The 23,808-nt window shown below is 48.2% G+C and overlaps 1 protein-coding gene across 2 annotated transcripts in view; it reads left to right on the top strand.

The window, feature by feature from the left end:
* The window catches only part of CENPC (centromere protein C), a 247,457-nt gene that overhangs the window by 12,764 nt on the left and 210,885 nt on the right, over positions 1-23,808 (top strand). For both annotated transcript variants that reach the window (XM_030190519.1, XM_030190518.1), the window contains 2 exons: positions 394-493; positions 12,558-12,819. In XM_030190519.1, coding sequence (XP_030046379.1) covers positions 394-493; positions 12,558-12,819 — 362 coding nt within the window. The remainder of the gene's footprint in view (positions 1-393; positions 494-12,557; positions 12,820-23,808) is intronic.

The raw sequence follows: 23,808 nt of genomic DNA, 5'->3' as shown, positions 1-23,808 counted from the left end.
TTAGAGTACAGACCTGCGACTTACAGGTAAAAATACATGTCCCCTGTAGTAGTGTATTCAGTTTTACCTTCTGCAGAAAGTAAATGCATATTGAACTTGAGAGAGAATGGATTCCAGTGGCTGAGGGAAGGTTGGGGAGGTGAATGTACATCTGTACCTGCCGCTGTTGGTTTGTCAATTTTGATTGACTCCTTCCACTAGTACACTTTAAAATTATACTTCAGTTTGTAAGAACTGGCTCTGTAGTTGATGTGCTGAGCTGTTTGAGGAGTTTGCAGTGGTATTTGCCATACCTGATTTGGATCAGTTCATGATATTTACTTAAGAACAGAGTTACATGTCTTTATTTGAAGACATTGAAGTGATATGGCAATCTTTTTTGTTTTGTTTTAGAACTTGGTGTCAAATGAAGTTAAATCTACAGGACAAGTAAAGTCTGATATACTTCCCATTCAGCCATCTACAGGATCACCAAAAATAAGTTCTGGAGCAGGTTGGTTGTTGATTTTTCAAGGTAACTGCATCTAGTAAATGTAAATCACTTTGATAGTACCACAGAACTGTGGTATATCAAATCTGTGACTCTTCATGTTTAAGGTTTTTATGTTTAAACATTTTTTATTCATAATCATTGAAATATGCAATTCCAAGCTTCATTAATATCTTTCAAAGCATACAACCTTATATTAACAGACAGTTATTCCCAAACGAAAAACAAACAAAAGAATAGAAAACATATCCTGGTTTTGAAATATAAATTCCTACATTCCTTATATCCCAATCCCCCCTTCCCCTTTTAGTAAAAAAGTATGTAGGATGGCCTCTGTCCTGGGTTCTCACAGTCCCAAGCCATCCATAATAGCTGAGTCCAACCACAATCCTAAAAGCTCCCTCACCCCTAAAATCCCTTACCTACTCCCTCTCCCGGCAGAGAATCCCAACACAGAATATTTTGGTTCCAGGTATGAAATTAGGCCACACTAAGAAATCCATTCAGCACTAGCCTACACGCTCTTGGTAATAGAGATTGCAAATAGCAATCCCAAACCAGCAACATTTCTTTGTTTGGGAATTTTGTTCACACCTTGTTCTTTCCACATTAATGCATGAAGTTTATTTCTCCAGTACCAGTGTGAGAACAGTATCTTTTGCAGCTAGTAGTAGAGAAGGCATTTTTCCCCAGTATATATGCTTTACTTAAGAACAGTCTAGAACCTGTACCCTGAGTTCCATAGGCCTCTATTTTAGTAAGAACCACCCCTTTCCAGGAACATAATATTTGGTCACCTAAAAGAGTGCCCAAATATCTGTGGATAGTTCTCCAAAATGCTTGTATACTTCTGTAACCCCAAAACGTATGGGACAGTGTGTTGTCCGTCTGTCCACAATTCAAGCAAGTCAGTGTGGCAACACAACCTTCTCTAGGAGCCTGAAGCTGTGAAAAATACGCATTGTTTATTGTCCAATATTGACATTCGTGTAACTCGGCACCAAACACCTTCCTTGGGATTTCTCCAATTATTTGCAGATATCCCAGATTTCCAGTTTATATTCCAGATTTTCTTGCCATCAATAGCAGAGGAATACAGAGACTTGTGGGTTGTGACCATCTACCAGCAGGTGGAGATAGAAAGCATTAAAATGAGCTCTGTCATATAGGATTGGACACTCCTTGGACAGCCGGTATTCTCTATTTCCAGCAGGCGGATGGATGATCTCTCACAAGCTCCTGGTCTCATCTGCTGTTTTACTCCTCTTCTGGGTTTCCCGGGTTCAGTTGAATCTGGGGGTGTCTAGGCTCTGTGTTTGCCTCTTCTAGGGCTCCCCCCCAGTTCCTGTCGCTTCCTTCTTCCTCACAGCTACCAAAAAAAAAAAAGAGGATTGCAGTTCTGCTGCAGCTTTATGTGGGAGTGAGGGGTTTCCTTGCACATTGCCAGTGCTTCATGCAGCCACGTATGGATCCATTGTGATGCTGTGGAGGTTCAACGCTGAGATTGAGTACTGCCTTTATTTTCTCCACCCTGCGGGTTTCTGGGGAACATAGTAAGACTGGTCTCTTGTCTAGCACTTTCAGATTGCTGAAGGCACTGGCAGAGACCATTCTATCTCCGAGTGAGTGGCTTTTGGCTCGCTTTTCCTCTGGCAGTGGCCATTTTAATTTTGTGCCTCTAGATCTGGGTCTGGCTGTCTTCAGGAAGATCCCATGGCCTTCTTTCTCTTCAGGGCTATTCTGTCCTGATCGCTGTTGGTGCTGTGAGCAGTAAGCCTCCTCTTGCTGTTTGCAGAGGAGGCCCCCATGGCTGCATGTGGACGTCATGATATCAGGTCCTTCTGGTGGCAGCTTATTTTGAGTGGCCAGGCCTCCCTCGCTTTTGTTCAGAACCCTTCAGTGGGGGTGCCAGGGCAGGTACATTCGCTGCTGGTTGCGATTTCGTAAGCGTGGATCCTCTGGATACGGTGTCTGCTTACCTAAGCAATGGGTTATTATGGATCAGTTCTGTGCTGTGAAGCTTGGTAGCTTCGGAGCAACCCTTTGTTTATTTATTTTTGGATATTGTAGTCCTTTGCCCAAATTTACAAAGAAAACAAAAACCAAAACAATAACAGAGGCACCTCTGAATGGTGGTGAGGGCACAGGTATGGTAGTCCTTTACTCGCCACTTTCTGATGCTTCTTGCTCTTCCAGGACTCTGAGAGCTGCATGTTTCTCTTTCAGCTCTTAGGGTGATTATTCTATGTGGTCCACAAGAGAGCCGGGTACAACAGCTCGTGTTTCATTCTTGACCTTCTTTTGTTGCTCCCTTAGGACCAGCAGTTGTTGGCACTTGTTTTTTATTTTTGTGTCATAGGTCTTGAATCAACAATTTGGGCCCCTGATGGTGCATTGATGCTTTAAGTCTAGCTGCTTGCAAGATCTGCCAGACAGGAGGGTACCGCTAGGGCCTGGCTGGTTGTGCCCTTCTTCGTTTTAGACCTTCCTTGTGACCTCTGAGGGGCTGCAGCATGAGTGGCCATCTTTTGGCTGATTTTTGCTCTTGTAGTTTGGTTCGCTTAGGTGGCACTGTGGTGACTTGATTCACTGCAGCCAAGTTCATCATGTTTGGACACGGACCGTCTTGTAATCTTTACTACTTTCAGCAGTGTTTCTTTCCTTATTTGGACCCATGGCCTCTTTGTCACCAGTGCTCATATACCTCTGTTCTAGGGGTCAACTGCTTTTGCCTTCATCTCCAGAGCATTTGTCGCCCTTCTTGAAAGTTGTGTTCTCTTCGGGTGATGGCCCTACCATCGGCACATGCTTCCTCTCCTTCGGTCAGCTTGTTTCCTGAAAATCCTCTGGGTGCAGCTTCTTCGTGGCCTTCTTGCTCGTTTTGTGCCGATGACTCCAGGGGTCCTTGGTGGCCCTGGGCTAGCATGGTGAGTTGGTCTGCCAGCACCAGGTTTCCAGTTCAGCCCCTTGGCCAGCCGGTCCTTGGCGTCCTTCTACCATATTGGCAGTTAAGTTTGCAGTTGTTGTCGTATTTCTGGGCGTTGATCTCTTCTTTGATGCTGTGGGAAGGGCCATTTTGTCCAGGGCTATTTTGTTAGGGGCCGATTTGTCAAGGGCTATTTTGTTAGGGGACTATTATGACGGGGTGCCCAAAGAAATACCAGAACTAAACATTGAGTACTGCAACATTATTATGTAAAATATCCTCCCTCCCCATGATATATCTGGTATCCCCCTCCCCCTCCTGGAGCATCTCCGATAACATAAGAAGAGTGAGATACAACATCAACATTAGTCCATCTTGGATTAGTGGAAATACATGAGAACACCATGAGAAGTCATCATCTCGAAGAAGCTAAGGCTTAGTGCTCTGGTATCATGCCAGAAAAGGCTCTCAAATTCAGTCAAAAGCTGCAACCTTGCCATGTCTCTGAGCTGTCAGCTTAATCAAATAATATGCAGCCCACAAAGCACTTCTTAACCGTGGCAACTGGGAGAGAACTGCAGATCTCTGACATTTTGCCACCTCACACCGAATGAATGCCTTGCAAGGTAATAGCGCCTTCAACACTTCTTGTGGAAACAAAGACAAAAAGTGTTCAAGTAGGCCTTGGACCATTCCTGCTCTGTAAAAGGGCGTCCCAGATTTTCCTCCCAATTCTTAATTAAAGATGGAGCCATCAAAGATTCCCACTGTCACAGTAAATCATAAAGGGTTAATATCATTTTGGGCTGACATATCCTATGCAGCAAAAATTCCACAAAGGAATTAAACCAAATGTTTAAGTTATAGTTGTACAAATCTTTTTGTGAGATGTGATATCTTGTCTATGTATCTAAAAAGGAGCAAAGGACACCTCCCCATATAGCTGACATGCGTGTCAACCCTTTTTGCTTCCAGTTCTGAAAAACTTGGAGTGTACATCCCGGTATAAGTAGAGTAAGAACAGATAATGGGGCAAGCACCGAGATATTTTTGCTTCCCATCAGCTTTTCAAACCATCTGGCCTAAAGCATCACAGAAAACTAGGATGGGATTCTGAAGTTTCCACCTTCTGGGCATGTGCAGTAGTGTCCATAATTCTTACTTGCAGATAACCCTTCCTAGTAAAACCCCTCTATTCTCTTCCATGGCATAGGAGAGCTCGCACCATATGCCATGAGGGACCAAATCTGTGCAGGCCAAAACTATCTTTAAAGGTCTAGGAACCCCAATCCACCCTCGTGCCTCTTTCTCATCAATACCCACGTAGACACGCATGGGGGCCTCCTCTAGATATACTGAAATGGTATACACTGTAAATTTACAAAAACTGGCTTAGGAATTAGTATGGATAGGTTCCGGCAAAAATATAAAAATCTCGGTAGAATTAAACTCTGGAATTTGTTGCCAGAGAATGTGGTAAAGGCGGTTAGCTTAGCAGGGTTTTAAAAAAGTTTCGGACGGCTTCCTAAAGGAAATGTCCATAGACCATTATTAAATTGGACTTGGGGAACGTTCACTATTTCTGGGATAAGCAGCATAAAATGTTTTGTACTTTTTTTTGGATCTTGCCAGGTATTTGTGACCTGGATTGGCCACTGTTGTAAACAGGATGCTGGGCTTGATGGACCTTTGGTCTTTCCCAGTATGGCAATACTTATGTACTTATGTAACTACAGTTTGGGTTCCACTTTTCCACATGCATCTCTTTGCACTTTCTCACATTAAACGTCATCTGCCATTTGGATGCCCAGTCTTGTAAGGTCTTCTTGTAATTTTTCACAATCCTCTTGCGATTTAATAACTTTGAATAACTTTATGTCGTCAGCAAATTTAATTATCTCACTAGTTACCCCCATCTCTGGTCTGTCCCAGTATGGCAGTACTTATATACTAATCATCATTTTGTTTATAGCCACCTGACTCAGTCCACTATGAGTCAGATCATGCCAGTGGCAAAGAAAGCTCCTGTAGTACTTTACTATAAGTCTATAGAGATCTGCATAATCTGGACAAATATTGACCACTAAATATTTTAAATGTTTAGTTGATGGGCTCTAGCAGGATCTAGAGAGATGTTCGATTTCAGACTTGCTCAGTTTGAAGCCAGAGAGAGCCCAGTACCTATTCAGATTATTAATTATACACGACAAAGAGAGTTCAGGCTCTGTGACTGTTAACAATATGTCGTCTTCCCAATAAAGAATTTTAAATTCCTCTGTCCCTATCTGCAAACCCTTCATATTGTCAGCTTGCCGAATATGCGTGGCCAGGGGTTCCACTTTTAGTGCAAAAAGATGAGGGGCAAAGGGCACCCCTGCCTTGTACCTCGTTCCAGTGGGAAAGGACCCAAATACCCACCATTCCCTCTTATCCTGGCTCTTGGGGAGGAGTATAAAGCAGAGTTCTGCGAGGACAAGCAGGCTTACTTGTTCTCACAACTGGGTTGACGTCCACGTCAGCCCCCATCAACCGGAACAAAACTTTGCGGGCGGTCCCGCACGCAGGGCACGCCCACCGCACATGCGCGGCCGTCTTCCCGCCCGTGCGCGACCGTTCCCGCTCAGTCTTTTCTTTTCTGCGCTGGAGAGAGCCGTGTTCGTCTCTCTCTCTGTCAGCCCCGGAAACCGGATTGCGTGTTTGCCGCGAGATTTTCTTCTTCGTTGTTTTCTTAGTTGCTTTTCTCTGTTTTATTTTGTTTAAAAAAAAAAAAAACGAGAAAACTTTGTTTTTCCCTCGTACTTTTGGCGGGGGCGTCTCGTTGTGGCCTTGTGGCCGCGCGGTTGGTTTATTTTTCGAGGTGTGAATTTTACCGCCACCATCGACGACTTTGACTTCGCCGACGCGATTTTTCCGTCGATGTCCTCGAAGGTCCCGAGTGGATTTAAGAAGTGTGGTCGGTGCGGCTGGCATATCTCGCAGACCGACACGCTTGGTGCCTCCAGTGCCTGGGGCCGGAGCACGATACCAAGACGTGCACCTTGTGTCTCGGTTTACGGAAACAAACACAGGTGGCGAGCCAAGTTCTAACGGACCGTCTTTTTGGAACTTGCGCCGGCCCCTCGACGTCGACTTCGACGGCATCGGTGTCGACGGCCGGATCTTCGGTACCGGTACCGATGTCCATGAAATTGGCACCGACCCCAGGAGCACAGGTCCCGTTGGCCCGCCGGTCTTCCGGAGATGGCAGGGGTGAGCGGCCGCGTGGGCATTCGGCCCCGGTCATTCCCTCTTCCCAGGGCCCTCGGGACTGAACCCTGTCGGACCCGATCCCTCGAGGCCAAGGGGGATCTACCTCCTCCTCTTCGGTAGCGCCGATGACGGGCACCGGAAAAAGACAAAAAAGCACTGTCATCGGTCGCCCACGGCGCATGTGGCTACCGGCTCCAGAGATGATTCGACGCCGAGGAAGTGGCAGCGCCGGGAGGCGCGGTCCCCCTCTGTGGTAGAGGTATCGTTACGTCAGGGCACCAGCACTTCGGTGCCGTCTCCTGGACCCGAACAGCTTCCGGCACCGACACCTCTACCGGCCCCCTCGCCTTTCCCGACAGCGGGCCTGGACGAGTGCCTCCGAGCCATCCTGCCGGGGATCCTGGAAGGGCTGAGGCGCCAGACTGTGCTTGCGCCCTCGGCGCCGTTGACGGAGGCGCCGGCGTGCTCTAGCCCGGTGCCGAGGCCTTCGATGCCGCTTGCGGCGCCGGTCTCGACCGCCATGCAGGTGGAGTCCCAGTCGATGGAGGGAGCTTCATCCCCGCCGGCGCGGGAGTCCACCGCTCGACGACGCCACCGAGGACTCGGTGCCTCGAAGTCGAGCCGGGCCCGGTTGAGGTCTGAGCAACAGGAGCTCATGTCCGACACCGAGGAAGAGGCCTCGTGGGGGGAGGAGGAGGACCCCAGATATTTCTCCTCAGAGGAGTCTGTGGGCCTTCCCTCTGACCCCACTCCTTCACCAGAGAGGAAGCTCTCGCCACCTGAGAGCCTCTCCTTTGCCTCCTTTGTCAGGGACATGTCTATTTGCATTCCCTTCCCCTTGGTCTCTGTGGATGAGCCGAGGGCTGAGATGCTCGAGGTCCTCGACTATCCATCACCACCTAGAGAGTCCTCCACGGTACCGTTGCACAATGTCCTCAAAGAGACACTGCTTCGGAACTGGTTGAGACCTTTATCTAATCCCACCATCCCCAAGAAAGCGGAGTCCCAGTACAGGATCCACTCAGACCCAGAGTAGGCGGTCGTGGACTCTGCTCTCAAGAGGGCACGGAGTTCGAGGGATACCGCCTCGGCGCCCCCAGGGCAGGAGTCTCGCACTCTGGACTCATTTGGGAGGAAGGAAGGCCTACCAATCTTCAATGCTCGTGACCCGCATTTAGTCCTACCAGCTCTACACGAGCATACACATGCGGAATAATGTGAAGCAACTGGCGGACCTGGTTGACAAGCTCCCCCCGGAGCAGTCCAGGCCTTTTCAGGAGGTGGTCAGGCAGCTGAAGGCGTGCAGAAAGTTCCTGTCCAGGGGTATATATGACACCTGTGATGTGGCATCTCGTGCTGCGGCCCAAGGTATAGTGATGCGCAGGCTCTCATGGCTGCGTGCCTCTGACCTGGACAACCGCACCCAGCAGCGGCTGGCTGATGTCCCTTGCCGGGGGGATAATATTTTTGGTGAGAAGGTCGAGCAGTTGGTGGACCAACTACATCAGCGGGATACCGCCCTCGACAAGCTCTCCCACTGGGCGCCTTCAGCATCCACCTCAGCAGGTGGACGTTTTTCCCGGGCCAGGCAGGCTGCGCCCTACGCCTACAACAAGCGTAGGTACACCCTGCCGGCCCGAAGGCCTCCTCAGGCACAGGGACAGTCCCAGCGCGCTCGTTCTCGTCAACAGCGTGCGCCTAAGCAGCACCCGGCGCCTCTACAGCAAAAACCGGGGACGGGTTTTTGAATGGATCCATGGGAACATAGCCGCCATCAAAGTGTCCATGCCAGACGATCTGCCAGTCGGGGGGAGGTTAAAACTTTTTCACCAAAGGTGGCCTCTAATAACCTCCGACCAGTGGGTTCTCCAAATAGTGCGGTGCAGATACGCCCTGAATTTGGTCTCCCCTCCACCAAATTGTCCTCCGGGAGCCCAATCCTTCAGCTCCCAACACAAGCAGGTACTTGCAGAGGAACTGTCCGCCCTTCTCAGCGCCAATGCGGTCGAGCCCGTGCCACCCGGGCAAGAAGGGCAGGGATTCTATTCCAGGTACTTCCTTGTGGAAAAGAAAACAGGGGGGATGCGCCCCATCCTAGACCTGAGAGGCCTGAACAAATATCTGGTCAAAGAGAAGTTCAGGATGCTTTCCTTGGGCACCCTTCTGCCAATGATTCAGAAAAACGATTGGCTATGTTCCCTGGATTTAAAGGACGCATACATTCACATCCCGATACTGCCAGCTCACAGACAGTATCTCAGATTCCGCCTGGGGACATGGCACTTTCAGTATTGTGTGCTGCCCTTTGGGCTCGCCTCTGCCCCACGGGTGTTCACGAAGTGTCTCGTGGTGGTCGCGGCGTATCTACGCAAGCTGGGAGTGCACGTGTTCCCATATCTCGACGATTGGCTGGTCAAGAACACCTCGGAGGCAGGAGCTCTCCGGTCCATGCACTGCACTATTCACCTCCTGGAGCTGCTGGGGTTTGTGATAAATTACCCAAAGTCCCATCTCCAGCCAGTCCAATCTCTGGAATTCATAGGAGGTCTGCTGAATTCTCAGACGGCTCAGGCCTTTCTTACCGAAGCGAGGGCCCACAACCTCCTGTCCCTCGCTTCCCAGACCAGAGCGTCTCAGCAGGTCACAGCTCGGCAGATGTTGAGACTCCTAGGTCATATGGCCTCCACAGTTCATGTGACTCCCATGGCTCGTCTTCACATGAGATCTGCTCAATGGACCCTAGCTTCCCAGTGGTGCCAGGCCACCGGGAATCTAGAAGATGTCGTCCGCCTCTCCTTCAGTTGCCGCACTTCACTGCACTGGTGGACCATTCGGACCAATTTGACCCTGGGACGCCCATTCCAAATTCCACAGCCCACAAAAGTGCTGACGACGGATGCATCTCGCCTGGGGTGGGGAGCTCATGTCGATGGGCTTCACACCCAGGGACTGTGGTCCCTCCAGGAAAAAGATCTTCAGATCAACCTCCTGGAGCTCCGGGCGGTCTGGAACGCACTGAAGGCTTTCAGAGATCGGCTGTCCTGTCAAATTATCCAAATTCGGACAGACAATCAGGTTGCAATGTATTACATCAACAAGCAGGGGGGCACCGGATCTCGCCCCCTGTGTCAGGAAGCCGTCGGGATGTGGCGTTGGGCCTGCCAGTTCGGCATGCTTCTCCAAGCCACATACCTGGCAGGTGTAAACAACAGTCTGGCCGACAGACTGAGCAGAGTCATGCAACCGCACGAGTGGTCGCTCCATTCCAGAGTGGTACGCAAGATCTTCCGAGAGTGGGGCACTCCCTCGGTGGACCTTTTCGCCTCTCAGACCAACCACAAGCTGCCTCTGTTCTGTTCCAGACTACATGCACATGGCAGACTAGCGTCGGATGCCTTTCTCCTCCATTGGGGGACCGGCCTCCTGTATACTTATCCTCCCATACCTTTGATGGGGAAGACCTTACTGAAGCTCAAGTAAGACCACGGCACCATGATTCTGATAGCACCTTTTTGGCCCCGCCAGATCTGGTTCCCTCTTCTTCTGGAGTTGTCCTCCGAAGAACCGTGGAGATTGGAGTGTTTTCCGACTCTCATTTCGCAGAACGATGGAGCGCTTCTGCACCCCAACCTTCAGTCTCTGGCTCTCACAGCCTGGATGTTGAGGGCGTAGACTTCGCTTCGTTGGGTCTGTCTGAGGGGGTCTCCCGTGTCTTGCTTGCCTCTAGGAAGGATTCCACTAAAAAGAGTTACTTTTTCAAGTGGAGGAGGTTTGTCGTTTGGTGTGAGAGCAAGGCCCTAGAACCTCGTTCTTGTCCTGCACAGAACCTGCTTGAATACCTTCTGCACTTATCAGAGTCTGGCCTCAAGACCAACTCAGTAAGCCCCCAGTCAAACCTTCTACAGTGTCATGGGATCTCAATGTCGTTCTCACCCAGCTGATGAAACCTCCTTTTGAGCCACTGAACTCCTGCCATCTGAAGTACTTGACCTGGTGGCAGTTACTTCAGCTCGTAGAATCAGTGAGCTTCAGGCCCTGGTAGCTCATGCTCCTTATACCAAATTTCATCATAATAGAGTAGTCCTCCGCACTCACCCTAAGTTCTTGCCGAAGGTGGTATTGGAGTTCCATCTGAACCAGTCAATTGTCTTGCCAACATTCCTTCCCTGTCCTCAATCCTGCCCTGTTGAACGTCAGCTGCACACATTGGACTGCAAAAGAGCATTGGCCTTCTATCTGGAGCGGACACAGCCCAACAGACAGTCCGCCCAAATGTTTGTTTCTTTTGATCCCAACAGGAGGGGAGTGGCTGTGGGGAAACGCACCATATCCAATTGGCTAGCAGATTGCATTTCCTTCACTTACGCCCAGGCTGGGCTGGCTCTTGAGGGTCATGTCACGGCTCACAATGTTAGAGCCATGGCAGCGTCAGTGGCCCACTTGAAGTCAGCCACTATTGAAGAGATCTGCAAGGCTGCGACGTGGTCATCTGTCCACACATTCACATCTCATTACTGCCTGCAGCAGGATACCCGACGCGACAGTCGGTTCGGGCAGTCAGTGCTTCAGAATCTGTTTGGGGTTTAGAATCCAACTCCACCCCCCTAGGCCCATTTTTATTCTGTTCCAGGCTGCACTCTGAGTTAGTTGAAAAAGTTTAGGTCAATCTCAGTTATGTCCTCGCCGTTGCGAGGCCCAATTGACCATGTTTGTTGTTTTGAGTGAGCCTGGGGGCTAGGGATACCCCATCAGTGAGAACAAGCAGCCTGCTTGTCCTCTGAGAAAGCGAATGCTACATACCTGTAGAAGGTATTGTCCGAGGACAGCAGGCTGATTGTTCTCACAAACCCGCCCGCCTCCCCTTTGGAGTTGTGTGTTCCCTTGTCTTTGTCTTGCTACATATGTTACTAACGAACACGAGCTGGTTCGGGCGGGAAGACGGCCGCGAATGCGCGGTGCGCGAGGACTAGCAAAGTCCTTTGCTAGTGAAGTTTCCGGTTGGAGGGGGCTGCCATGGACGTCACCCATCAGTGAGAACAATCAGCCTGCTGTCCTCGGAGAATACCTTCTACAGGTATGTAGCATTCGCTGTCTGGCAGGCCTAAAAGAATGGAAATCAACCCTTAAAACTTCACCTTGTTGTAAATAGGACAGTGGTAGGTAAGCCTACTCATCTTTGTTTGTTTTCTTTGACTGTTACTGTTTGACAAGAAAAGCATATATTTAGCAACCCTACATGGGCATATTACAATTTTCAGTACACTTGGTTTGAAAACACCTTTCATAATTTTAGTTGTGCTTTATTTTCCAAAGCTGTATTTGGTACTACTTCTGTACATCATCATGCTGAGTTGCTTGTCTATTCCTTTGACTTCCATGTCATTCCTATTTCATTAACACCTTGTGTTATATTCTTTCAATGACTTCTCCATTATAACTTGAAGAAACTGATCATTTTTGGTTGATGTTTCTTATTGAGTACTGTGGTGGGTATTGTTTCCATCAAACACAAATTAAACTTCACAATTTCTTTAATTTTAATTTTGTTCTAGAGAGGTAACTGAAGAGTTTAAAAGTGAGTAGATATGATCTTAGTAGTCTTTGTAGAGGGAGACCTGTTTTTTTTTTTTTAAGATTTCATTTTAGCAAATTGACATTACAGGTCTTTCTTTGTAAGCCACATCGAGCCTGCAAATAGGTGGGAAAATGTGGGATACATGCACAATAAATAAATAAAATATCTATGTGGTATTCATCAGAGCTGCTTGCTTCTGAGCTTTGATTCGAACGTCTTGAATAATTTTCTATAGCACACTTTTTGTAGCTTTCTGTGTGCATTGATGCGAGTTCTATTTTTGTGTTGAATGTGGTGTAACCTCTTCTCAATCCTAGGATGGCTGCCTGCTTCACAGGGCAAATTAAATAAGAAAAATGCGGTACAAGGTACTGAAAGATGCAGTAAAATTTCTTCTGTTGATGGCAATGAGGAAGACGATGTTGTTGGATTTCCTATTCTTTTGGTGGAAGTGGAAGAAGAGAATCCTCCCATACAATCAGAAGGCAAAACTACTAAACCATACAAAGAATACCCAGTGGAGAATTCTGTCACACATGAGCCTTCAAGCCCTACAGTTCAACTCCAGATAAGGAAAAGGTAAATTTGATCAGAACTATTGTTTCCTCAGCGACCCTCCAGACCGGTCAAGACGCGTGGGTTATGTACTCCTACCAGCAGAGGGAGACTGAGAAAACACTGAGCTTTGAACACTGCCTATATAACCTGTGCAGAACCTACAGTAGCCAGTATTTTCTCAGTCTCAGCAGAGGTAGAAGGACAGCCTGTGCAGTCTTCAATAGTCTGGTGAGGTAGCCTTGATTTTAGGGATAAAGGATTTTGGGTTTTCCTTCAAGAGGTTTCTATCCTTAAGTACCCTGTACGTGGTTTGCCAAAAAAAAAAGTGCTTCGGGGCCCTGGGTCCGGTGGGGCCCAGTAGTTCCCCCTGGGGTGTCACACCTGCTTTGGCGGGTCCCTCCCCCTGTGCTGCTCTCCAGTACTGTGTTACTGGCAGCTTTGTGCCTCGGCTGTTTTCTGTGTACTGCAGCCTTGAGAGCCTTTCAATTTTCAGCTGCCAGAATTGTCTTCTGTCTCTTTAAGGGAGATATATTTATTTATTTGGTACGGAACGAACGGGAGTTCTTTTCCGTCCTAGCAACGAGAGAGCAGTGGTTTTTAGAGCTTGTCTGACATTGGGGCCGGTACGGGGAAGCACTGCCTTTACTTTTACAGTTATGGCGGGCAAATTACTCCGTTGTCGCGCGTGCTCGCGTCGGGGCATCGAATCGCCGGGCGGTCAGTGTCGGCTGTGCGGTGAGCCCAAACGCTTGGAGGCAGTTCCCCCGCAGTTAACCGCGGAAGTCCCGGCGGTATCGGCGGCCCCTTTAGCAGCGGCAACTCAGGCGGCTCCGGCAGCGGCGCTTTCAGTTTCGGCGGGAACGGCCGCCATTTTGAATTTAGCGCGTTCTGCAGAGGCTTCTGTGGTTGAGCCAGTTGCCCCCGTGGACACACACAAAGTACCTAATGAGGGTCCAGGAGGGGTTAGCTTTCCTCCAGAGTTTGTTTGGACTCTTTTCCAGGCTTGGAAATCGGGCCCCCCCCAGGGAGTGGAGGGGGTTAGTCCCATGCTGCCTAAAAGACCCCGGATAGAGTGGACAGAGGATGAGGAATGTCTGTCTCAGGTGGGCACGGAAGGCCCATTTAGTGATGGGGGAGAGTCTGAGGGGTTTGAGGGTCCGGTAGATCCGGTGGACTCCCTTCCTGGGGAAGATCCCTCAGTAGTTAGGATTTTTCATAGGGATGAGCTTTCGGAGCTCATTGATCAGGTCACAGCTACCCTTAAATTTAATCCTGAGGTGGCTCCAGGTGAATCTGGGCAGGATCCCTTGGTGAAAGGAATTCAGCGTAGAGCACGGACCTTCCCTATGAACATGGATCTCAGGGAGATGATTAGCCAGGAATGGGATTCGCCAGATTCGCCGTGTAAGGTTTCCAAGGCAATGGCGAGGCTTTATCCCCTGCCGCAGGAGGATAGGGATTCCCTTAAGGCTCCTACGGTAGATGCAGTGGTTACAGCGGTTACTAAAGCGACAGCTATTCCAGTAGATGGTGGGGCCGCACTCCGTGAACCCCAGGATAGGAGATTGGAAGCATTTCTTAAGCGAAGCTTCGACTTGTCGGCGCTAGCTCTCCAGGCCTCGGTGTGTGGGGGCCTGGTGGCACGGGCGTGTTTTCGCTGGGCCGAGAAGCTCCTGGATGATCCCGGGGAGGTTGGGACCTCGGGGTTACAGGATTTAGCCAAGTTGGAGATGGGTTCGTCTTTTTTGTCTGACGCGCTGTATGATTTGTTGCGTGCGTCAGCAAAAAATATGGCTATGATAGTGGGAGCGCGTAGGGCTCTCTGGTTAAGAGGTTGGGTCGCGGATGCGGCCTCTAAGGCTAAGTTGTGTTTTCTCCCTTTCAGGGGTTCTAGGCTTTTTGGCGAAGAGTTGGATAAGTTAGTGAAAGGCCTTAGTGAGGCCAAGGTGCCTCGACTCCCGGATTTTCGTCCCAAGCTGGGAGTTAGGGGTAATTCCTCTCGAGGTCGACTTAGTGAGGCTCGACGGTATAGGCCTGGTAGGTTTAGTGAGGCCCCTAGAGGTAGGTTCTTCCAGCGCACCCAGTCCTTTCGCGGGAGTCGTCGCGGAGGCCGGGGCTCGTTCAGGGGAGGTCAGTCCTCGGGGCGGCTTGCCCAATGAAGATGTGCGGACCCAGGTTCTGGTGCGTGTAGGGGCTCGGCTGAGTCAGTTTTACCAGAACTGGGTCCACATCACATCAGATCAGTGGGTTCTCGAAGTGGTTCGAGATGGTTATGCCCTGGAGTTCGAGACCTCTCCGCCCGAACGGTTTCTGGAGTCCCCTTGTCACTCGAGGCTCAAGAGAGCAGCAGTGCGAGACACGTTGCGTCGTCTTCTCAGTCTGGGAGCAGTGGTTTCTGTTCCGCCCGCTCAGCAACGCTCGGGGTGTTACTCAATTTACTTTGTGGTGCCAAAGAAGGAGGATGCCTTTCGGCCTATTTTAGATCTAAAGAGAGTCAATGCAGCGCTCAAAGTTCCCTCTTTTCACATGGAGACGTTGCGGTCGGTAATTGTGGCAGTCCGGCAGGGAGAGTTTCTAACTTCTCTGGACTTGACAGAGGCTTATCTTCACATTCCCATTCGAGCGGCGCACCAGCGTTTTCTTCGCTTTGCAGTTTTGGGGAAGCATTTTCAGTTTTGTGCCCTGCCCTTCGGTCTGGCAACAGCTCCCCGCACCTTTTCCAAGGTCATGGTGGTGGTGGCGGCTGCTTTGCGCCGGCAGGGCATTTTGGTGCACCCGTATCTAGACGATTGGTTGATTCGGGCCAAGTCCCGGGCGGAGAGCGAGGGAGCGACGTCGCGTGTGGTACAGTTTCTCCAGTCGTTGGGCTGGGTGGTGAATTTCAGCAAGAGTCAGTTGGTACCGTCGCAGGCTCTGGAGTATCTGGGCGTTCTCTTCGATACCAGGTCGGGTCGAGTGTTTTTGCCTCCCCCGAGAATCAGCAAGTTGCAGGACCTGATTCGGCGGTTTCTTGCACTGTCGTCACCGACGGCCCGGGCTTACCTGCAAGTTCTGGGGATGATGGCGGCAACCATAGAGGTAGTTCCTTGGGCCCGGGCGCACATGCGTCAGCTTCAGTCCTCTCTCCTCAGTCGGTGGGCTCCCCTGTCGCAGGAGTTGGAGGTACGTCTGCCGATGTCGTCGGTTGTCCGCCGCAGCCTCCGTTGGTGGCTCAGCACTTGCAATCTGGAAAAGGGAATGCCGTTGGAGTCCCCTCAGTGGGTGGTTCTAGTCACAGACGCAAGCCTGCTAGGATGGGAAGCTCATTGTCTCGGTCAGGTAGCGCAGGGGCGGTGGTCCCAGGCGGAAGCAAGGTGGTCCATCAACCGGTTGGAGACTCGGGCCATTCGGTTGGCGCTTCAGAGTTTTCAGGCAATGCTTCTCCACAAGGCAGTCAGAGTGCTCTGCGACAACGCCACAGCCGTGGCCTATGTCAATCGTCAAGGGGGCACAAAGAGTCAGGCGGTCGCAGAGGAGACGGCACTGTTATGCCAATGGGCGGAAGGTCATCTTCAGGCGCTCTCGGCGGCTCATGTGGCCGGGGTGGACAACGTGGACGCAGATTTTTTGAGCCGGCATACTCTGGATCCCGGAGAGTGGTCTCTGCATCAGGCGGTGTTCGGACGAATTGTGTCGGCCTGGGGTATGCCAGTTATGGATCTGATGGCCACGGCGCGCAATGCCCAAGTCCCAAGGTTTTACAGTCGTTGGAGAGATCCGCGTGCGGAGGGTCTCGACGCTCTGCTGTTACCCTGGCCGCAGGGATTGCTGTATGTGTTTCCTCCGTGGCCGTTGGTAGGTCGAGTAATTCAGCGCATCGAGCGGCACGCGGGCCGGGTGATTTTGATAGCTCCAAACTGGCCGCGTCGACCGTGGTACGGAGATCTGGTGTGGTTGGCGGTCGCGAAGCCCCTTCAGTTGTCGGAAACGGTACTCTTGTGTCAAGGCCCGATAGTTATGCCAGACCCGGCTCGGTTCTCGCTTATGGCTTGGCTCTTGAGAGGCACAGGTTGAGGAAGAAAGGGTTTTCTGCCAGAGTCATTGATACAATGTTGAAGTCCCGCAGAACCTCCACTTCATTGGCGTATGTTCGAGTTTGGAGATTGTTTGAGCACTGGTGTGCAGAGCGGACGGTGACACCTTTTCGTGCTTCGGTGGCAGAGGTGTTGGAATTTTTGCAGGATGGTTTGGACAGGGGTCTGGCCTTGGCTACCTTGAAGGTTCAGGTGGCAGCTTTGTCGTGTTTTCGGGGGAAGGTTCAGGGGAAGTCCATAGCTTCTATTCCTGAGGTTGTTCGTTTTTTGAAAGGTGTGAAGTTGTTGCGGCCGCCTCGTCGGCGGTTGGTTCCCCCGTGGGATTTGAATCTCGTGTTAGATGCCTTAGTCAGACCTCCATTTGAACCGTTGGTTGCGGCTTCGTGCAAAGATCTTTCCTTGAAGGCGGTATTTTTGGTGGCCATTACCTCAGCTCGGAGAGTCTCGGAATTGCAGGCTTTGTCGTGTAGAGAGCCCTTTCTGTCTTTTTCCAAGGAAAAGGTATCTTTGAGGCCGGTGCCCTCCTTTTTGCCAAAGGTGGTGTCAGAGTTTCATGTTAATCAGGTCATTTCGTTGCCTGTTTTAGGTAACTTTGCGGGAGATTCGGAACAGTGTCGGCTGGCGAAGTTAGATGTTCGACGCATCTTGCGGTGTTATCTGTCTAGAACTCAGGAATTCAGAGCGTCGGATCGTTTGTTCGTGCTTCATGGGGGCCCTAAAAAGGGTGCAGCGGCATCCAAGGCGACTATAGCTAGATGGTTGAAGGAGGCGATTGCGTCTGCCTATTTGGTGAAGGGCCGTGAAGTGCCTAAGGTGTTTTCTGCTCATTCTACCAGAGCGGTTGCGGCCTCTTGGGCGGAAAACAGTATGATTCCTCCGTCAGATATTTGTCGGGCGGCGGTTTGGTCTTCGTTGCATTCGTTTGTGAAGCATTATAGGATTGATGTGCATGCGAAGGAAGAGGCGAGTTTTGGAGCAGCAGTGTTGACCTCTGGCCTTTGTGGATCCCGCCCATAAGGTAGTGTACTGCTTTGGTACGTCCCACGCGTCTTGACCGGTCTGGAGGGTCGCTGAGGAAGGTGAAATTAGATCTTACCTGCTAATTTTCTTTCCTCTAGACCCTCCAGACCGGTCAAGGACCCGCCCAGCTCTACTGTAGGCCAGGAGGTAGTGTTTCAGTGGGCATCTCTTGGCAGCTGAGGATTGTCATAATTTCAGACTCTTATTACCAGTTTTTGGTTGGTATGGGTCTGGTGCAGGTGTGGCGTGGCAGACAGTCCACCTGTGGAAGCACGAATTGACAGTCTCTACAATGCAAAGAAAAGAAACAGTGAATGTTCTTGCAGTTGGCGGAAGCCATGTACAGGGTTGCTGGTTAAAGTTATAGTTGTGTTTTGTTACTCTGCTTTGTGAGTGTTATACTGGCTACTGTAGGTTCTGCACAGGTTATATAGGCAGTGTTCAAAGCTCAGTGTTTTCTCAGTCTCCCTCTGCTGGTAGGAGTACATAACCCACGCGTCTTGACCGGTCTGGAGGGTCTAGAGGAAAGAAAATGAGCAGGTAAGATCTAATTTCACCTTCTCTTTCTGTTTGGTTGAGTTGAGGTAATTGCATTGGGGCTGATTTTAAAACCTTAAAATGTCTGGATAGTTTTGTTCAAAGGGATAAAAGTATTTAAATCAAGACTTAAAACATATTTTCCATAGTGTCCTCAACAGACCAGTCTATAACTTACGGTTGTTTGTGCCCATCAACCAGCAGGTAGAGAAAACGGAACTGTGCTTTATCATATAGGGCACTATGCAGCTCCTCCAAACAAGTATTTCTCTATCACATGTATGTGGAAGATAGTTCCCTGTGCAGCTACTAGAGTACTCTGTTGAGGTTTGTTCCTGAACCATTACTTGTCTGGTTTTTGCAGTTAAGCTGGGGCACAAGGCATATCTGACATCTTTCCTTGCTAGGCGGATATATCTGATCATACTGGGTCCCTCACCTCCCCCCTTCCAATATTTCTTCCCTCATGATGAGTCCTTCCTTGCCGGTGTTCAGTGTTGCACCATGTTAATGAGTTTCATTTTCACAGTGAAGCCTCCAGAGCTGAAGCCTCCCCAGCATCATCTTGCTTCCTGGGGGGGAAGGGGGGAGTAGAAGCCACTGTTGTGCCATGATGGCAGGGTCTCATACCAGTTTGATGGCTGTTTTTTTACACTACTGTTTGTGTCTATAGTTGTTCTTAGCAATGACAGCACCAGCTGAAGCGGTAAAGCGTTGCTGCCGCTGTGGTGTGCAGTGAGCCATCTTGGAGCAGTGTTCCTCTTATATCCTTGGTGGCTGACGGATTCGGGGAGAATATGGAGGGCAGACTTGGGTTGAGCTCCAGGTAAGACTGAGTTTAGAGGAGACAAATCTGCAATGGAATCATGGGCGTCTCCTTGCCCTCTCAGAAGAGATGGGAACAGCTATTTTGCCTTCTCACACTCCTGCTGTTTCTGCTAATGTTGACTTTCCCTCTATACAGGCCTCTCTATCCTTCTCTTCCAGCTCTGCTACAGTCTCCAGCAGGGGTACAGGAATCTACAGAAGCACTAGGCTTATCAAGTTCTTTTTGTCCAGATTTTACTTCCATCAAGCATATTTTCTCCTTAAAACCTTTCTACTTCTAGTCTACTTTGGGGAAAGTCAGTTACAAAGCGTAGGAGTTTAAATCAGCTTCAGGATGTAGACACAGGTTCCTTACTATCGGCAGCTTAGTCAGAGACTGCACCTTCACTAGATTCTAGATCTTCATTCTGACTGCAACCTTTGGAAGAGGGTGAAATTCAGGTAAATGAAGGTGAGAATCCTGCAGTAGTTAGGCTCTTTCACAAGGATGAGCTATTTTCCTTGATAACTAAGGCCTTAGACATTAGTATTCTCCATCAGGTCAGGACTTCTGTTCCTCATCTGTCTTAGGGGGTCCTATAATGATAGGGACTAGAAAGCCACGTAAAGTCTTCCCTATGCAACAAGCTGCACAAGAGTTGGTTATGGCAGAATGGTACTCTTCAGATTCAGGACTTACGAATTTGCTCCATGTCTAAGCTGTGGTGACTGTGGAAACCAAGTACACAGCTTTTCAAATGGAAGGACATATGACACTCGTAAGGATACTCGTGACCAACTAATAGACTTCTCTGAAATTACCTTTTGAAGTTGCTTCTTTAGCCTTCCAGATCTCAGTTAGCGACGCTTAGAAAGCCAGTGTTTCTGATCAGGATCCTAAGCTTTGGTCTTCCCTGGAATTTCCTGCTCGTGAAACAGGCCTGGCTTATTTGTCACACGCTTATAATCTGCTGTGGGCTTCGGAAAGAAAGATGACCTTAGTGGTGTTGGTGAGACATCTTTTGTGACTCAGGAATTGGGCTACAGATACAGTGTTCAAGTCTCATCTCAGACCCCTTCCCTTTCAAGATACGCTGGTGAAGATTTTGAAAAATTGGTAAAGGATCTGGGAGATTTTAAGCCTCAGTGACTTCTTGAAGATAAGCCTAAGAGCTCGTTTTGGGCTGCTTCTAGCTGTTGCCGTTTTAGGAACATGAAATATTATAGACCAAGGTTTTCTGGTAATGTTCAGCAGTCCTGTTTTCCAAACACAGGTCTCTTTTTGGGGGGATAAGAGGTTCACGACAAAGCTGTCATCTTTGATGAATGAACCTGGGTACCTACCAATTAGCGAGTATAAGAGGTCATCAGAGAGGGCTACAAGCTGGAGTTTTCCTGCCCCTTTTGTATATTCCTTTCTGGAATCTCCTTACAGAGCTCCAGACAAAAAAAACAAGCAGTAATAACTGCCTTTCAGGGACTCCTAGAGCTAGGGGCTGTTATTTCAGTTCCCAAAACTGACTGGGGTCTAGGAAAGTATTTGGTCCATATCGTTGTTCCCAAGAAGGAATGATCCTTTTGTCCTCTCCTGGATCTCAAGAATGACAATTGTGTGCTGCAGATGGCTCATTACAGAATGGAAACTCTTCATCATTCAGTGATAGCTTTGGTCAACCAATCAAGTTCCTCATGCCTGTAGATGTCAAAGAAACTTCCCTCTTATTCTGATTTGGCTGCCTCATTAGCGTTGTTTGCATTTTCCAATTCTAGGAGGTCATTATCAATTCTAGTCAATGGCTCTTAGTCTTGCCAGAGCCTCTAGAACCTTTTCAAAGCTCATGTTCGTATTAGTAGCTTCTTTGGCATGAAGGAATCTGGGTCCATTCTTATCTGGATAACTGGTTAATCAGGACTTCTATTCTTCAAGAATATCCAAGGTAGTGTCTCTTCTGCAGTCTCCTAGATTGATAATCAATTTTGCCAAAAGCAAACTAGCTCCCTCTGTCTCTGGAGTATGTGGGAGCTGTTTGATACAAAGTTGAGGAAAGTCTTGCTTCCTGTTGTGAACAGGCAAAAGCAGCAGTCACAGATTTGAGCTCTCTATCTCAGCAAAACCTTCAAGCATGTAAGTCTTAGGGTTGATAGCAGCCACCTTGAATGCTGGTCCTTGAGTGAGGGCACACATGAGACCTCTTCAACAGTCTCTTTTGAGTTGATTGGTCTTCCATGTTTCAAGACTGGTAGTTGCCTTCCCTGGACTATTCAGGGAAAATTCAGCATGAAGGTAGTGGCTCCAACCTTTCAGTAAGGGGGTCTCCCTAGCAGCCCCCAGTTGCATAGTAGTAACCACAGATGCCAGCCTAGTTGGAGAGTTCATTGCCTCCCATCAGACAGCTCAGGGCAAGTTGATCGACCAAGATGCTTCACTGGGTGTCCATCAACTCGTGCTAAGAGCCCAGAGCACTAGTAGTCTTTCTGAACTTAGTTCAAGTAGTAGATGATGGCAGATAAAGACCTGATCCACACCCTGCTCCACTCCTCCTCATGCTATCCCCCAGGTGGGTAAGCTGCAGCTGCTCCATTTGTGGCCTTTGGCGTTCCTTGTCTTCCAGCAGCAGCAAGGCCTGAGATTTGCTGCCCCAAGAGGTGTTGGTTCTCACGGTGTGGTTGCTTCCCCTGCTAGGAGCTGCATGCCAAGGGTGGTCATGAAACATGGTAGTGATGTGTACAGGTCATTAATGTGTGTCTTCCTTCAAGGCACCCCTGTGAGTTTGTCTCGGCACATAGTTTGGGCACTGAAATATATAGTATGATGCAATGCAACATATGCATACTTTGATCTTGACCCATCCTTGCCATTTTCACCCACACACTGTAGAAGTCTGCCTGCCACTGGTCTTTTTCCACACTACTAGAAACCCACTCCAGCCAACCCAGGTCTGTCTAGCCATAGTTGGAGCACAGACCATAGAAGTCTTCCCAGCACTGGCCTTGTTCTCCATTGCCATTGGAGCCCAACTCTAGCCCATCCAGATCTGTCTAGTCATATTCAGAACACCAACCATGGAAATCTGGCCTTTATTTCCCGATAAAGCACAAAGGCAGACGGTCTGCAAACTCCAAGATGGAAAATATACGAAGCAGATCGTCAAAAGACAAAACGTAATTTATTAATAAAAGACCAATTAATATATATATATATATATATATATATATATATATATATATATATATACATATACACACACACAAACAGCCCGACACAGGCCGTGTTTCGCCCAACAGGGCTGCTTCGGGGGCTACAAAAGAAATAATATAATGAAACCATATAAATCATGTGTCATATGCATATACATCATCAAATGTAAAAAAATAAATTACATATATATGTGTATATATACATATACACTAAAAACTACATATATATAAATGATAAAATTTTAAATAAAATATATAAATATAACACCAATATCCCACAGATAAAATAAATAAATCAAGCTAAAAACAATCAGAGCTTGAACTATACATTTTCTGCATATTAACTATAAATTACCAGTGTGTTGACATATACATAACATAAATAAATTTGTTAAATGTCCCACAATAATATACGAATAATCATCTGATACTCAAAAATAAAAATTATTGTATAGAAAGACAACTATAGAAAGCATATTAAATAACTAATATTACATGACTAAAAACCATTAGTATAAACAAATATGAAACAGAGAGCCCCCACCTATACAACAATCCTTTACTGTAAAAGTGTAGTTTGTATATATCGGATGTATATTGAAATGAACTAGAAAAACAAAAGAATGAAAATGTAAGAATATGAAGTCTGACGAAAAAATATATATGTATATAGAAAAGAGGAAAAAAGTGAGGTAAAAAAGTAAAATTAAAAGACTCACATGTACAGAGGATCACCTTGATTATGTTGAAAAAACAACTCAATCAGAGACGCCAAAAAAAAATGCTGACCTAAATATAAATATATCGTATATCAATGTAAAAATAAGAGGATATTGAACAATATAGTGACTAGCAGCGTCATTATGTGTCTACTAGATGTTATTTGTCGACAATATAAAATGTGTAATGCTATCGCTAAGCAGCTAGAGGCACATCAGTAACACATCAGTCAGCTTGGGAAAAAATATCAAGAGAAAAAATGAGAACTTACATAAAGTCAATCGGACAGACTCATATCTCTGAAAGCGCTGAAAAAACGCGATGATGAGCACAGGAAGCTAAATACAACAGCAAAAGGTCAGGGGTCAAAGTGCATCAGTTGTAATGGCTTGTATTGCAAGAAAGCGCAAATATAGGAGTTAAAAGCAGCATCAATAACTTAATACATTTCTTGATTAGCTTTCGAAGATTGCCCTTCTTCGTCAGATTGGAAATAAGCAAATGTGTTAGTTGCTAGTATATATAAGTGAAGCTTCAAAGCATTTCAATAAGTGATCCAGGATCAGTTAGCCTGACGTCAGTGCCAGGCAAAATGGTAGACTATTAAAAAGAACAAAATTACAGAGCATGTACATAAGCATGGATTAATGAAACA

This window comes from Microcaecilia unicolor, chromosome 2, assembly GCF_901765095.1.
Source record: "Microcaecilia unicolor chromosome 2, aMicUni1.1, whole genome shotgun sequence".
In the NCBI taxonomy this organism is placed as follows: Eukaryota; Metazoa; Chordata; class Amphibia; order Gymnophiona; family Siphonopidae; genus Microcaecilia; species Microcaecilia unicolor.
The sequence above is the reverse complement of the archived record's forward strand: the minus strand, read 5'-3'. Positions and strand labels throughout refer to the sequence as shown.